Source organism: Chrysoperla carnea, chromosome 4 (assembly GCF_905475395.1).
Source record: "Chrysoperla carnea chromosome 4, inChrCarn1.1, whole genome shotgun sequence".
In the NCBI taxonomy this organism is placed as follows: Eukaryota; Metazoa; Arthropoda; class Insecta; order Neuroptera; family Chrysopidae; genus Chrysoperla; species Chrysoperla carnea.
Genome location: NC_058340.1, coordinates 53,783,711 through 53,802,009, shown reverse-complemented (window position 1 = coordinate 53,802,009; position 18,299 = coordinate 53,783,711). Strand labels below are relative to the sequence as shown.

The 18,299-nt window shown below is 27.9% G+C and overlaps 1 protein-coding gene and 1 non-coding gene across 2 annotated transcripts in view; both read left to right on the top strand.

The window, feature by feature from the left end:
• Positions 1–17,801, top strand: part of LOC123298085 (fatty acyl-CoA reductase wat-like) — a 37,754-nt gene extending 19,953 nt beyond the window's left edge. The window contains exons 2-8 of the mRNA XM_044879989.1: positions 5,042–5,351; positions 11,418–11,666; positions 13,374–13,519; positions 13,593–13,702; positions 14,307–14,508; positions 15,642–16,142; positions 17,662–17,801. Of these exons, the coding sequence (XP_044735924.1) occupies positions 5,070–5,351; positions 11,418–11,666; positions 13,374–13,519; positions 13,593–13,702; positions 14,307–14,508; positions 15,642–16,142; positions 17,662–17,782 (1,611 nt within the window). The 5' untranslated portion in view covers positions 5,042–5,069 and the 3' untranslated portion in view covers positions 17,783–17,801. The remainder of the gene's footprint in view (positions 1–5,041; positions 5,352–11,417; positions 11,667–13,373; positions 13,520–13,592; positions 13,703–14,306; positions 14,509–15,641; positions 16,143–17,661) is intronic.
• On the top strand, positions 4,784–4,857 carry Trnai-aau. Its single transcript has one exon. It is a non-coding gene; the product is annotated as a tRNA-Ile (tRNA).
• Positions 17,802–18,299: the final 498 nt, after the last annotated feature.

The window sequence follows — 18,299 nt, the reverse complement described above, 5'->3', positions numbered from 1 at the left end:
CACTGACATCACATTGAAAAGGTTTGATTCGCATATTGCGGCCTTGAAACCGCGGAAATATGTCAAACTGGAGATTTTCAAAATCGGCCTCATTACATTAACTTCCTCTGGGAAGTTAAAAATGAAGCCTTTTATCCAAAATTGCACTGGCGCTCATACATTCATAATCATATTTTCATCAAATATTGATGATATTTATATTTCAATAAATAGAAGATTTCCCTAGTGGAAAAGCACGTCCCAAACAATGTCAGTTCGAACATTGGACTAATTTATATTCTGCAAACTTCTTCATTAATTCTGCTTGTAATATCATCAGATTCGTCGAATATCACAGACATTCAACTTTTATGAATGATAAAAATATGGAAATATGGAAACGTTGGGAACAGCCATAGATTTAAATTTCTTTGGAAATTCAATTTGCATATAGAAGGAAATATTTTATGTATCTAGGTATAATTTTATCATTACTGCTAAAAGATAAAAAAAAAATTAATAAAAATTTATATATTAAATTTTACAAGTCTTCATGTTATTGTATAGTTTGTTTTTTATAAAATTGCAATTGTTCTCAAAAATAATAGAAAGCAAATGATAGTTTTTTCACTATTAATTAATGAACAAAAAAATTATTTAATGATTAATCTTGTTTTATGTATTAATTTTATTTGCCTAATGTAATTGTTAATTTATTATATAGTTAACCTATTTGAATATTGATTTCTAACATTAATCAAAACAGAAGTCAATAAAAATTAATTAATAATATTTTAAACTTGGCCGTATGGAACGAATCGATTTTCGAAGAAACACTCGGTGTAAATTTTTTATAAATACTGTATGTATTTCAAACGCCAGTCGAATTAAATCAAAAGAAGAGCTGACACAACAAAAATTCCTAACAACAATTTTTCTTCAAAAATAATTAGGGAGAGGGGTCTCACTGGCAGTCTAAATTTCGGTTTTCGGGATTCCAATTCTGTTGCACCATGCGCCATCTTTTTGAGGATGTATTTTTGTTTATTGAATAACTCGTTTATTTTCAATTTGAAACGGAAAATGGTTATTACCAAAATTATTTGAAATTATATTTCCTACAATTTTGGAACTATCATTTTTTTTTCTAGGATCGATATTTTTCGATTTAGATCCGAAATTATTTGACTGTAAATTTTGGTTCGTTGCATAACTCGTTTGTTTTTAAGTTAAAACGAAAAATTGTTACCACCTAAGTTGTTAGGAATTAAATTTCCAACAATTTTAATCCTTATCAATTTTTTCCTAGATACGATATTTTTCGATTTAGATCCGAAAATAGGAGGGGTAAATTTTTGTTTATTGAAGAACTCGTTTATTTTTAATTTTATACGAAAAGTAGTATATACCGAAGTTGTTTGGAATTAAATTTCTAACAATTTTTTTAGGATCAATATTTTTCGATTTGGACCCGGTTATGACCATTTTTCGTGTATAATTTAAAATAAACGAGTTATTGAATAAACAAAAATTCACTCTCAAATTCAAGATGGTGGATAACGCAACTGAGTTGGAATCCCGAAAAACGTAATGCAGACTGCCAGTGATATCCCCCTTCCCTTCGATTAAGCTATCAGTATAAGTAATTTCGATTAGCCCTGATGGCCTAATCGAAATTCTTAATTGATTAAGCTATCAGTATTTATGAGGTTAAGATAATGAATAGCAACAATAGATATCATTATTTATCTAAGTCTATAATTATTGAAAATAATTACTATTAATTTCCACTTTCCCATTTCCACTTACAATTGTAAATTTTTTTTTCTTCGACAAACCTTTATTTTACAGGAAAAAAGTGTTTGCTACTTGTAAATTTTCTTAAAGATTGCATACCTATTCACGATAGGCGAAGAGATTACCACTGATAAAGGCACTTGATTGGTAATTTTGTTGTATTTGTTTAACTTACTAGTTAAAGTTGATCATGTAATCGAATGAAAGCTTTAGAATTCTAGTATTATGAAAAAAATTATTTCCAAAAGTGAAGGATTTAGAAACGCTTTTTTTAACGAAATGGTGGAAGCGTTGGGAAGTTAAAGAAATGTATAGTATATTAACTTATTGAATACACTACATAGGGCTACCACACACCAAATTTGCAATTCAAGCTCAATTGCAAACTTCATAAAATCATATTGTATCAATGTAAAACTGCTATACACAAATACAAATATACAAAATGATCCGTTATTTTTGTGTAAAATAATATTTAAAACGTAACCAGCCCGTGAATCATTATGATATGAACACTCTGTGTTCTGTACTTATAACATATTCAACAGAATTTTGTTATAACCGTTTTGTAACAATTAGGTCATTACCCTAGATAATTATACTACACTACACTTATTCTTCTTGTTAAGAGGAAATAATCTTCATAAAAATAATATTATTATTATTTTCATATATTCAAAATCTGTTTGATTTTTTAATGTCAAGGTAGTATTTGTTCAAACATGTCATGGATATGACCTTTAGGGGTCTAAACAATAACTTATAGATTATGATATTTCTTTTTTATGAGACCTAGTTTTTGTCTAAGAAATTTCTCAAAAGTTACCGTATTTACTTTCGATTAAATTCAATAATGACATATTTTTAAGTCGTATTTCCTCCGAAACCTACTGATTTTCGAAAAAAAATTTTAAATAAAAAATTTAAGTTTTTCTATAAGGATCAACTTTTTTAAAGTTTTATTTTACCTCTAAGCTTTTAGAATCTAAATTGACTATTCAAACAACCCAAGGAACTAGAGGAAAGTGGTCCAAAATGATCCACCTAAGAAGTAATGTAATTTATAGCCAAACTCTATTCGACACATGTACAACGTCGAAATATTTTCGAATTCTTTATTCAAATGTTACAATATTGGTATATAAATTTCATTTGATCTGTTCAAATTTTAAGAACTATTCAATATTTCTCAAAAGGGATCGTTTTGACCGACCTTGTAAGGATAGTGGGTAAAATGATCCCATTGCATTTTTTTATCAAACAGTTCACATAAAATTTTAACTGTTCTTTTACATTACATCAACGATTAATATGAAAACAAAAATCACTGGTAAAATCATCTAAATCAATACATTCAAGACCTGTTACATGATGGGAGATCATTTTATCTATTATAATTTTACACAAAAAATAGGAATCATTTTAGCCTATATAAAGGGGATCATTTTTCCCGTAACGACATATTTGAATTTCGTCATAAAAACTGACCTTAAAATTTATTATACGCCTATGAAAATGTGTTATAATATTATTAAAAGTCAAAAAAAGCCAAGAGTAAAAACAGCCAACCGGCAAAAACTAACACAAAAAAAGAAATTTTAAGTTGAAATTTGTGTTACCATAAATCATAAGCACTACAAAACACAAATTAGCTTATACATAACCATAAGTCTTTGTTGAACGATTAATTTGATCGCGCGGAAACCATCTATAGATAAATATACAAGATGGCTTTAATGGTTTACTTAAAACAACGAGGGATCATTTTACCCTGAGGGATCATTATAGATCACTTTCCCCTATGTCCAAACCGATGTCAGAACATAATGTCCCCCATCAAACTGTGCAACTTTTGTTTGAGATATTTAATGATTGATTAAATACAAGCTATTAGCAAAAATAGATTAAAATGGTCCATCCTGTATATTACATTAGATTATTAATTACATATAGACACACTCTTGTTTCTTTTACAAAATTACTTAAAGAGTCTAACTCGCATATGGTTCTTTTAAATGAATCTACCCCTATTGGTGAAGAGGGCGGTGCAGAAAGAGCGTATGAAAAGTGTTTGGTATACTTAACGTTAAGATTATCGAGTGTTCGGATACTCTATTGTGCCTCTATAAATGTGAAGAAAGATGTGCAAATTTTTTTTTTTCGATTTTTTTTAATGAATGCTAAAACTTTCTATCAGAAAGTTTATATTCACTCTATGTAAACAAGCACCTTGATAAAAGAAACATTTAAACAAACAATTGTAAATTAAAATAATAAATCATTTTTTTTCAAAATAATTGAATTATAGTTACGTGAAAAGTAGGGTAATTGTATTTTAAGAATTATGAAAAATTTATGATAAATTACTAATTTGTTTTCCTATTATTTCCGATATTAAGACGATTTATTAATGAAAAACTTAAACATTAAAGTTAATTTTAAATTTTGCGATCCTGGTCGAAGTTAAACATTGAAAAATTTACTTTACTAAAGTATGTCTTTATCTTGATCCGAGCTATGAAATTTGAACGTAATTATTTTTTCTTGATTTTATTTATAATTGTTATGATTTTTTCATTAAATTCGAAATTGCTTTTTATGCAAAATTTACAGAAATATTATACTCTTTCGAAGAATTCAGGATAAAATGATCAAATTCCTTTGATTTGTATTGACTCATTAGCCGTACTTTTATCGCTGAACTTCTGTCGATTTGACTAGAGCTTAATTGAATTGTATTAACGAAATAAAATTTTCATGATAAATAAGTAGGTATCTATATTTCGACATATCTAGCTATAACGAAAGACTATTTACTATTCCCAATTTTAAACATCATTTATGGTGTTACTGAAAATTTATCTAAATGTAACAAACTTGTTATAAATAAAAAAATGAAACTAAGTTTATTGCTCTACAAATTTTAATTAATCAAATATTTTAGTAAAAATTGAACACTCAGTTTGTATAAAGCTTGTATTTGAAAAATATGATTCAATTTACAAGTGGCCCATTAGCTCAGTTGGTTAGAGCGTCGTGCTAATAACGCGAAGGTCGTGAGTTCGATCCTCCCATGGGCCAAATTTTTTTAAATCAATAAACGTAGTTAACAGTGAAAACATTAAACACAATTTCATGGCGAAATTTTTCCTTATCAAAAAAGCAAAAAAAAAAAAAAAAACATTTTTTAAAAACTTAATCGCCTCAATTTTATACCTCAAAAAAAAAAATCTTATTTACTCAATTATTAAAATATTTGTTACAGGAAAACTGCAACAACACAATTCGCCAGAATGGAGAATATGATTCCCATTGAACCGCTGGAAGCAGCATTACCACCAACAGAATTAATTGATTTAACAACAACGGCAACAAATACACAAATCTCATCATGCGTTCAAAAATTCTACAGCAATGCAAATATATTTATTACTGGTGGTACAGGATTTCTGGGTAAATTATTGGTCGAAAAATTATTACGTTCATGTACAGATATACAAACTATTTATCTGTTAATTCGAAATAAAAAAGGAAAGGATATGCATACAAGAGTTGATGAAATGTTCGATGATCCGGTAAGTGATTCCTCTAAAATTAATAATAAATGCCTACTTGCATAAAATTTTTTAAAAAGGTCATGAAAAAATCCTGATAAATATTACGAAACTCTGTGTATTCAACATTTTCGACTGTTACCATGTTTTATTTCGTAAGATTTTATCCCCTTTTCAAATATCAAGAGACTGACATTTGTACGATAGAATATTTAAGCCAGGAGGTTTCTAAAAAGTTGTTAAAGTTGCCACTAAATCAGTATTTTCTAACCGGAAAACTAAAATTTAATAAAATTTATTTTATCTAGAGCTTACGACAAAAGCATAGCCCTTTATCTGACTCAAAAAATTTTATTTGGTTATACTTAAGCCTTAACAAAAGCAGTATAAATATTCCTAACTATTGATTTAAATAGATTATGTTACACCGGCTAGATTCTCATTTTTCTATTAAATATATCGAAATATTTAAATAGTCGCGGGAACGAAACATTAAAAACAGTCAAAGTTCGAAAAATTTAAACAGTAAGTAAGCATTTGAATGCGGTTTTCTGAATTCGATTTGTTAGAGCGTCAGGAAATTTTATGACCAAAATTGATTTATGAGATATAAATTTATGCAATTTGCATTCTATAATTGCATTTTAAATTAACCGTAAATATACGAAATTCAGAATTCGGATAATAGTGATGAAAATGATTCCAAACTTGTGGAGTTTTTGGAAGTCGTCTCCTGAAAGTTTCGGTAAAGTCGTCATATAATAAGTCCAAGCTCGTTACTCAGGGCACACCGTATACACTCTGAACACCAGGTAGCTAAGAGAGCAATTCTGTCGCAATATTCGTGTTCGATGACTCGAAAAAACCCCGAATAACAAGTTTGGAATCATTTTCATCGCTATTAACCGAATTGTGAATTTAGTATATTTACGGTAAATTTTAAATCCAATTATAAAATGCATATTATTTATGCAAATTGCATATTTTTAATTTCTAATAAATCAATTTAGGTCACAAATTTTCCTGACACTCTAACGGATCGAAAGTAGAAAATCGCTTTCAAATCCGTCATACTGTTCAAATTTTTAACTTCAGTGCTTAGTTTCTGCGACTAATACTACAAATATCAATTTCAGTTTTGATCATCAATGCACTAGATTGTTCAAACAGATTCCAATTGTTATGTTTCTTTAATTGGCTAATAATTATCTTAATTATGAAAATCAATGCTTCCGATTTGCACAAACAATCTTATCATAATAATTATTCATATACATACATGTATTTTAAATAAGTTAATTAATGAAAAATATATAATTGCTCATTAAAATCCATATATTTATGTTTTTCTATTAATAATTTTTTGAACACCAACATAAGAAATTTTATCACCAACATGGCCTCAAATAGACTGATATAGGTCATATGTTAGAAGACCCCCATTTATAATATCATACTCATTTTGACCCATAAATTTTTCCAAAAAATAACATTTTTTTTATCATTTAATTATGAATGTAATGTAAGATAAATACTTTTTTAATATAGAGACCGGATGTGTAATTCAATTTTTTTACAGTTTTTAATGACGTTTCCAAAATATCACGTTCTCTTAGTATCACTAATACCCCTTATCGTGTATATACATTCTCATTAATGCTCTTTAATAGCAAAGTAAATGTTTTAATACCCTTTACGGTGTTACATTTATAGATTTAAGTTGTAAAAGTTGGCGTTTTTTACAAATAAATCCTGTGTTAGATGTATGTTCTTCAATGTTCATAGGATTTTAGCCAAAGAAATGCGTCATATCAAAAACCAACAAATTTGTTTACCAAGTATTTGATAACTTTGGGAATACAAGTCAACTGACGTCAATCGATCACTAATAGAGTATTATCGTTAATCAAAAATAAATCGTGAAATTTAAAAAAATTTAAAATTTATGTAAAATATACTTAAATATTCTGATTTCGAGTCATAAAAACACATTTTTCTTTAAAAATATTAAAATTAAAAACCGTAATTTTTAAACTGTATATCACGTGACCTAAAACGCGGGCAAGCCCTGCTGTGATGTCACAGCGGTATGAGCCATAGACCATCAGTTAGTTCAGTGTATACAGCTGGGTATAATATACACATAGATAATAAGTATTTATATTTATTATAATCAGATGTCTATGAATATATCTGGCAAACTTATTTGTGTTATTTCGTATAATGATATCGATATTGCGTCATCAAATTGGATGCCCGCGTTTTTTGACAGTTTAAAAAAGGTTTAAAATTTAATTTAAGTTTTTGGCAAGAAAGCGTGTGTATTTTTTCCGAAATAAATTTTTGATGATCAACATTTTGAAGTACTTTTTCAAAAATAGTGGAATACCCCATTCAAGTTACTCGACAGTCTCACCATATATTATTAAAATTATATAACATCCCCATTATACACCAAAACATATAAAGGAATTCAATAAATATTTTGAAATAAAAAAATTTCTCTATTACAATAATAATTAAGAAGTAATACTAATTGAATAACAATCATTTTTTTTTTAAAGAACTTCATTATTGATTGATTGCATATTGTTTATTTTAAAAATCAATTTTTGTCATATGTAGGTATAAATTAACATTTCTTATATAATAGATATGAAAGTTATTAATACATTATATATATAGTTTGACTATATTATTTGGTACCATTAAAGGTGTATCAGATCTATAAGGGGCCATTCATTAATTACGTAAGCATAATTTTGACGGTTTTTGACTCCCTCTTAAGCACACATAAGATTTCTGGAAAACCTCTCCCCTTTCTTGCGCCAAATTCAATCTCGTTTTGCCGAATAATAAAACGTTGTTAGAGAAGGATCGGTTACACTAAAACTCACAGTTTGGCGTAAAATATGGTTTATATTCTTTAGTACAGAGATTATAGTTCGCGATGTATATACATACATTATTTCTAATATTAAATTTCAAGTTCAACTCATAAAATCTTACGAAATAATGGGGTTCAACTCATAAAATCTTACGTAATAATGGGGTTGACTCTTTTATCCACTTAATATTATCAGATGCATTTAATATTTTAAGCTACCTGCAAATTTAAACTCTCTATCTTTGATAGTTTTTGAGAGAATAGAAGCTTAAGTTTGGCCTTAGTTTGGATAATCACGGAAAAACGAAAGATATTTACAAAATATATAATATATTACCTTATAATATTTATTTTTAGATAACATTTTTTGTATTTAAATTTTTGTTCTATCTGTTACGGTTTAAAAGATTCTAGATGATTTTACGTCATGGGCACGTTATCAAAATTTAATCTCGATAACTCTTTTCGTTTTTGAGTCATCGTACTCACGAGCAGACATACGAAAATGAACTTATTAGGTGATTTTATGAACATTTACCAAAATTTTGTTTGTACAATTAATACTTCTAAGCGTACTAAACTTAATATACTCTGATATTTTGCAAATATGGGGTATACAAATAATGGAAATTTCTCTTCATTATCAGCTCACGGTCTATAAGAATATACGCAACAAAACAATTGATGCTTGAAATTTTTCTGACCTACTAAAAAAACAATAACTTTTTTATTTGACTTTAAAGAACGATTGTACACAAAGGCTATATTGTTTCATGGTATATGAAGATAATTTAAGGCTATAGAAGTTGGTACAGGTGATGCTTAAAAATTGTGATCAAAAGATTATACCATGTGTGTTTGTACCATCTAGGCATATACATATCTGTAGTCTTACAACACATGTATATAATACCTCTCGATTAGATGCATTACTAAACGGATGTATTCTGTCATACTACAGATATGTATATGCCTAGATGGTACAAACACACATAGTATATTGCAATTAAAACAAGACCTCAAAATTGATGTTGTTGCAGACATATTAAGGCTGTACGAGGGCCGGGGTAATTTTGGATAATAGCTTCATTTTCTTTATATGAAGTTGGACTAAGTCTAAATCAATTATGAAAATTTTAGGAGGGGCTGCTTGGTTATTTAAATAAATAAAGGACTTATAAAAAGTAGGCATATTTAACATTGGTCTTATGGGAAAACGGTAGATGGATGATATGTTTTCATAGATTTCTCCAAAATTAGTCGGTGGAAATTAAAAAAAAAAAAACTGTTATACATAGTTAAAACCTTAATAAATTATTGAAAAACATTTGTGTCCAAGTAATTATGAATGTATGAGCACGGTATATAATAATATAAGACGGAAAATAATACTTAAATTTTTCGATACCTGGAGTAATTTTCTAGATATCGAAAATTGAAAATTTTGTTTAATTATTTAGCTTTTGATGTTTCGGAAACCAAGGCAGATATCGAAAAATTTTATTCGTATTTTTCGTCCACATTCAAGAAGTTATAACAAAATTCATCATCAAAGTTGAAAATAAGGTACAAATAATTTCAACCTCAAGTTTAAATTTACCTTGGCGCTCGTTCTACCTTAAGTACTTTTACATTTAGACTAAAAATGACGCCGAAACAATGTATTATGCAAATGTTGATGAGCTATGCAAATATGCGCATAAAATACCTACAATGTTGTGTAGGTATTTGCCTTTAAACTATAAACTGTAAGTACTTAATAAAAACACCACACGTGAGAACCTACCGGCTGAATCACATTCTTAATTAATTACCACATTTGAATATGACCGATATTAATTCTAATAACCGGTTTATAATAAATAAATTAAATTCTAATATTATTATGGTATTTGCTTTTTTTGCCAATTTGTATTTATTTTTTTAACAAATTGCAGTTTAAAAAAGAATATATAAACCATGGAACTCCAACTAGCAATATATAGGTGTGTTTTAAAGCTCAAATTGTTTTGAATGAAAGTTCATCTTGTTCCAAGTTTTCAAATGTTTAACATACTTTTCTACAATTTCATAGATAGATAACTCCTGCAAAATTTTGCATCCCCAAAAATGCACCCGGTTTACCCGTAATTTATAATATTTATTATCTGGCGATGAGTAAAATGATCTTGAAAATGACGCCACACTCATTAAGATTGATTAAGTATTAAAAAAGTAAAAAATAAAACAAAAAAATTGACTGAGTTAATTGCTGAAATACTCTGTATAGAAAGTGTGGAATATCAGTGCTTGCATTTTTATACATGTAGATATATATGAAATTTATCAAGGTATACTAAGTTTACTCTCAAGTTTATAATGCTTAAAAATATTGATGAAACGAACAAAAGTTTTGGTATAGGTTTTCATAAAATCACCTAAAAAGTCCATTTGCGGTTGTCTGTATGTCCGTCTGTGATCACGACCACTCAAAAACGAAAAGTGGTATCAAATTGAAATTTTTATAGCGGGCTTAAGACTTAAAAAGTGGGGTCCAGTTCGTAAATGCACAAAATAAGTCAATTGGGTCTTGGGTCTGTAGGATGCATCTTATAAATCGTTAGAGATAGGTAAAAAATTAAAGGTAAAAAATGAACCTCATAAAAGAATAAACAACTTTTGTTTGAAACATTTTTTCGGAAAGATCACTGTTTACTCGCGAAGGCGTAAATTAATGCTATCCAATGTTGTACGACATCGAAAATTGAAAGTTTTGTCTCTACTTTTGATAGTTTTTATTTAATATTGCCTGAAAAGTCCAATTTTTTTGTACTTTTCTGCCTATAGTTAAAAATGAAAGCGTTCCGGTCATTATGTCAATCTGAATTCGCGATTGGAATTCACAATTATCGTCGCCTCTCGATTTTTCGTACATTTTTCCGTTTCCAAACACTGCTATTTAGATTAACGAGAAGTTCAAATGAGATCAAAAACTTCAAGTTGGTGGCAATTTCCTTGCTCCGGTCTATTGTTATAATCGCCAAAATATTCCTGGCATCTTGCTTACTCATGGAGTCCTATATGCAGCGAAGCGGAATATGACAGTTATCCTTTATCGAAGTTCTTTCGAACATATCCAGCATAGACTTTCGATTTCCTTTATTCTAAATTCTAAATTGATTTTAAATTACTAATTCAAATTTTTCTTCTTTTTTTTCCAGATTTTTGATCGATTAAAACAAGAAAATAGTAAATTTCGTCATAAAGTTGTTGGAATTGCTGGTGATTGTTCCATAACTGGTTTGGGTATATCAATTAGAGATCGACAACGATTAATACAAGATGTAAATATTGTATTTCATGTGGCTGCAACTGTCCGTTTTGATGAGCACATACGTTTAGCAATGGCAATTAATGTGCATGCAACACGTGAAGTCATTGAACTTAGTAAACAAATGACAAATTTAAAGGTATGTTATTATTATTATTATTATTATTATTATTATTATGTTATCTTATGCAATAATCATCTTGATAATAATCTTTTATTTCATCTTCTATTCAATTTCCCAATCATCTCTTCAATTATTTTGATTTTTTTTAATTCAATCTTTTTTTTTATTAAAGAATCTTTGTTATTTTGATTCAATAGAAAAAATTATTAAAACGGATATTAAGTAATTTTTTTAAAAATATTTGCAGTATTATTTATTTACAGTTTATTTATAGTTGAGACGATTAAGCTTTTTTTACCTCAGAAACTTAAAAACGCCAGTTTATTGAGTATTTTTATATAACAAAAATGCGCTGAGTAAGATAGTGATAAAAAAAATTTGTAAACCATGGACTTCATTGTTAATAATAAAAAATAACTTTTTACAAAAAGAAACCCGACTTCAATATAAAAACTTTTCCAAAACAAATTAATATGCACTAAAAAGTAAAAAAATAACGATAATATAATGTAGTTAAAATTTATAGTAATTTTGGAGTCGGTGTCAGCCAAGGAAACAACAAAGAACAGTTTGCTACATTAGCTTGGCTGACACCAACTCCAAAAATAACAATAATTTTAACTACATTATATTATCGTTATTTTTGTACTTTTTAGTTCATATTAATTTGTTTTGGAAAAGTTTTTATTTTGAAGTCGGTTTTCTTTTTGTTAAAAGTTTTTTTTATTTTGTAATTTTTAGTGAATCTGAAGTATACTCAAAAATTTTGTACTAAAAAAAGAACCATCGAAATCGGTTGACGTGATATTGAGTTATTCGTCCTCTTGTCGTGCATACTTAATGCAAATTTAAGACTTTTATTGTTTTCTCATGGATGCCGTTGTCAGAACTCGACCAAAAATGAAATGGGACCACACGGGAAGCACTAGCTTTCAAATAGATTGGGAGTGGGTAAGATATAATAACAAAAAACGACTGTGTATTCAATGAACAAAACACAATATTTTCGCCGAAATAAAATGTCTATACGACCTTTTGTTGAGCAGAAAAAAAATTAGAAGTAATTTGTTAATTTTTGTCCCTTAATTTGTTTATAACAATTTAACGGTTAAAGATAAAAGGTTGCAAACAGTCCCAAACGACGTCTTTTGTTAAAATCATCATTTCTTGGCTCTTAACTTTTTTCGTCCGGCACACTGATTTCCTTAAAAAGTCCAAAAACATTAAAACAATGAAAATTGCCGCTAAAAATCATAATTTTTAACAATGAAGCCCGTGGTTTACATTTTTTTTTGTCACCATTGCATTGTATTTAGCGCATTTTTATATAGAAATAGTCAATAAACTAGCCTCTTTAAAGTTCTGATGGAAATGGCTAATTTTGACTCCAAACTATTGTAACGATTACAAGTTATACCTTTTATTGGATTGTAACGCTAACATTTGAACGCCACGAGTAAAAAATGTAGAGCATACTTGTTATGCTCAGCTGATTTTTTCATTGAATGAAAAGACAAAAGATACCTACTGCATTTTGCATTTTATTATGCTCTGCCATATTTGCTCCCCTAGTCTTTTATAATTTTGATATTTGTCCTTGTTTTTTAATATAAACTTTGTAGTTTGTGTTCTTGTATAAATTTAAGGAAGTAATTGATTTAAAATTGCACTTGGTGCTCGTACATCCTTAAGTTAATTTTGTATTTATTTTATTGTTATCAGACGGTTATACACGTATCAACAGCTTACTCAAATTGTAACGTACAAAAAATTGAAGAAACTTTTTATAACGCACCAATCAATGTTGATGATTTAGAAAATATGATTTTAAAATTAAGTGATGATGAATTACAAGAAATCACACCAAGGTAATATATTTTTAAACAAAATTATTTTCAAATAATTATTATAATATGACTCAATATATTTTATTTTATTCAGAATTATAGGACAATGGCCCAATACATATACATTTACAAAAGCATTAGCCGAAGCTGAAGTTGCTAATAATTGTAAAGGATTACGTGTTGGTGTATTTCGTCCAGCAATTGGTGAGTACTTAAATTTATAGTTTCTATATCGATGAAAGATGTCCAGTTTTCAAAATATGGAGAAATTTCGACTCTGAAGAACTTAAACTCTAAAAAAATTACTGATTGCAAGAATATTGTTCTTGATTCAAGAAAATATGTTCTAAATATGGTAGCAAATAAATATTTTCATTTTTCAAGTAGATATTTCAATTTCTTGTTTCAAGAATTTATCACGTTTACCGGTTGATATAACTTTTTTTTTCTACAATGACGAAAAAAAAAATTCGCCATGCAAGAACTGCGTTTGCTAAGCGAATTCCCTCAGAGATTGAAAAAATAATACATTTTTCTTAAAATCGAATATTACATTTTTAATTTATCAAAAATTTTTATTTCGAAAACTAAGCGTTTAGAGAAAAAATTACAGGAGTACTTTTTTACTTAAAACTGATCAAAAAATGTAAAAGTATTTTTTATTTTGAAAAAATTCAAAATAATTCCCCTTGTTTATCGGTCGAGGTAGGCTTAAGTAAGTAGGCTTGGCTACTGCGATAAATTATAGTTTATAAATTTTGTATTCGGGAACATATTATTAAAATATATTAATTTGTCAATTTTGCAGTTGTCTCTACGTATAAAGAACCTTTAGTTGCTTGGATAAATAATTTATATGGACCCAATGGAGTTGTGGCAGGTGTATGTAAAGGAATTTTACGTACATTACATTGCCACAATAATATAAATGCGAATATTGTCCCAGCTGATATGTGCGTAAATTCATTAATTTGTTCGGCTTGGGATGTCTACAATTCACCAGCTAGTCGGTAAGTTTTTTGAAATTTTCAAAATTTAATAGTCAGCCCTATTCTAAGTCTGTGAAAATTGGTTAAATTCTGTCGAAATGTAGGTTTTACAGTAGTCACCATGATGGGAATACTTTAAGTATGTAATCTGGCTACGAAATATATTAATAATCCCTATGGAAAAAATATTGACAAAAGTTTTCGAGAAAAAACATTTAAGATTCCTCCTTAGTATCATAAATATTAAATCATTTGCATATATTCTGGCGTAACCTGATAAAAAGTAAGAACGAGAGGTGTCTTAGGACACTCGGTGGGAATTATGCTCCTTTCGTACAAATAACTGTATTACCTAATAATTAATTATAAATATTAGTTTTGTGGTACGTTACCTTGCAAGTTTAGTGTAATTAGTTTCTTTTAACTGTTTTTTTTTCTCTCTCGATACTTTTTGCGTTTCTGTGCGTTGGTAATTTTAGGTTCAATTTGTTTTTTTTTTCATTTTTTCTTGCCCGATACTGTTTGCATATCTGTGCACTGGTAATTCTGAAAAAGCATTAATTTAAGAAGTTAAATACCTGTTTTATAGTTTAAAGAATTTAATATTATAGCTATTTTAATCCTATAATTTATGAATTAATTGTAATATTAGTTTAAAAAAGACATAATTCTGATTTAGTAGTCAACCCAATATGTGCGTATATTACCCACAATTTGTTTGATCAGAATATTTAATAGACATAACATAAAATTTCTTTGTTCTTACTTTAAATTATCTCTATTATGTTTAACTTCTGATAACTCATTTTGGACAAAAAATACAAATTGACAGATTTTAAAATATTTTTGCATGTTCTCAAAATTTATGGCAAGCTGAATCGATTAAAAAAGTTTTGGTAACCTACATGCCGGATTTTGGGGTCTTTTTTTGTTTTGATTGCACTTTTTTTGGTTTTATATCCGTCCCAACCAGCAAACAAATCTAAACGTGCGATAAGGAACATAGTTCCAATAGTTCCATCATTGAACTTGAGACATTTTCCCTTGCCATATTAAATAAATGTTGAAATCCTTGAGCGACATATCAAAAAAAAATTTTTTTTAAATAAAGAATTAACTTCTAGTAAATTTTTTTATTAATTTTACATTTTTAGAAGCAAAGAAGATGTACCCATTTATAATTACGTTACATCAGCAGAAAAACCATTAACATGGTATGAATTCCATTCATTAAATTTATTATTTTACAAAAATAATCCATTTACTGAAGTTTATTGGACACTAAGTTTTCGTACCGTTAAAAATAGAGTATTAAATTTATTCTATTTTATACTGTTACATTTTGTACCCGGTGCAATTATGGATGTAATCTTAACGGTGTTGGGTAAAAAACCACAAATGGTAACAATGTATAAGAAAATATTAAAATTTACTGATGTTATATCACCGTTTTGTACGCAAGAGTGGGAATTTACAAATCATAATGTACAAAATTTATGGAAAAAGATTGATAATCATGGACGAAGTGTATTCTTTTTCAATATGGCGGAAATTGATTGGTTATTATATTTCCGTAATTATGTCAAAGGTATGCGTGTATATTTGTTTCATGATCCATTATCCAATGTGGAGGCTGCCAAACGTAAATATAAGAGGTAAGCAATACGTTTTATTTTATTTATTTTTTATAATTCTAAGAAACATTTTCCGTCAGAACAACATTGATATAACTCTCGAAATTGTAAAGAACATGTGAAATTTATAAAATTTAAAAAACCCCCGACAAATGCGATTTATTTTTTGTAATCCGATTTTTGGAAATAGCTATAAAATATTCTTAATTAAGTTGGTTCGATCGTTTAGGGGTTACGATGTCACTGAGAAACACACAGACGCACAGATAAACACTTTTATCTTATAACACTCCTTCATAAATCAATATCAAAGTGAAGTCAAAGACATCAGATGAGATGAAAAGGATACTTAGAGAGCTATCATTTTTTGGGACAAATTTTTGGAAATATTTTAATTGAAATTGAAATATTTGATTTGACTTTGAATTATTGTTTTGAATTCCCTTATTATTTTACCATTTCACTTTTCGAAATGAATTGAGCCAGGATTATTTGACCATTCATTTCCATAGTAATTATTTATATGTTAAAACTATATGTCAGCCTTTTCCAAACTGAATCGATTTTGAAGATCATCGTCAATTTTTTAGTTTTTTTGGGGTACGAAACCCTAAGCACGCACTTGAAACATGCTAGGACACTCTCCGTTAAATTACCCTTCAAATGAATTCAAAAAAATTAAAATCGGTTCATCCGTTTAGGCGCTACGATGCCACAGAAAAAATGCAATAAATGGACCAAGATCTTTTTAATTAGTAATCTTTGAAGTAAAATCTTAAGTTTTCTCTTCAAGTTTTCCAAATTAAACAAAATTTATCAAGTTTATTTTGTGATTGTTTTGTTTTTATAGTCTGTCAACTGACAAATTGTAAATAATTGATTACTTTTTTTCTGTCTAATATGCCATTACGGGTTAAATGATCCCATTTATATTTGGTAAATTGATCCCTATTTTGGAGTGTATTGATAAGACAGCGTACTCAGTTTATATTATAGGCTGGTATTGCCTTTATTATCTAAGTGAACTGGGATTCGATAAAACTATTTACTTTGTATTAATAATATATTAATTTATTTGGTTAATTATCTCTCAAAGTAGGCCTCTGATCGAAAATTGGTTTTTATGAGCTTATTCTGTAGCCCAACGATCTGCAGTCAATAACAGAACACCTTGTATAATTACCTACAAAATTAACCTGAATAACATTATCAAATGTTGAAATACACATCAATCAACAATTACTTTTTAACTAGTTTAATATAACATAGATTAAAATTAATTTTTTAATGTTAATTAACTATTTAACTTGTGCATTAGGTATATTGAATTTTTGTACAAAATTATTTATAATTATGCAGTTTTTACCTTTTAAAGTACACATGTTAAGAAAGTTAAATAATAATTTTCACTTGTAACAAGTCTAGAATAAAATTTATTATTGCCAAATATTTTCAAATTAATATAAAAATTTATCATAACGAAATATATTCTCGATAAAACCTACATTTTTTTTAAAATAAACTTTTTCTTTACTTTCAGATTTGAAATGTTACATTTTGCATTAAAAGGTGTATTACACTTTGTTCTAATTTACGCATTATGGTCAATATTATCAATGGCAACAAGTTCGATCACATCAAATATCAGTAGTTTAAGATAAAAGCGATTTGGTTTTTTTTTATCTATTCAATTTACAAACTGTTAATTGACTCATTAATTATATACTTACAGTTTTTAATAATGGGAAAAGTTGTGAGAAATGGCAAGTTTAAATCTCATAAAATTATTAACAAGCCTCCCTTTAAAAGTAAATAGAAAATAAAGCTTGAAACTCTATAATATTATTTTGTAAAAAAATTGTTACCTACATTGCTTATTTTGGATATTTAATTTAGCTTGTATGGTTTACGTACTTATTTAATTTGCCAAGCTTTCTAATTTTGAAGCTTTTATGATGCTGTCCACTGTCCAGGGACGAAATGAATAATATATATTCAATGTACAGGATGTTTTTTTTAAGTTGGCATATGCTTGAAACTCGTTAAATAACTTTTATCGATAGAAATTTAACTTTGGTTTTCAAGCTCAATGAAAAGCTCACTATACTCTACATAACTGGTAATCAATAGATGAACACTATAAATTAGAAAGTTGTTTTTGATTAAAAAAATTAACAT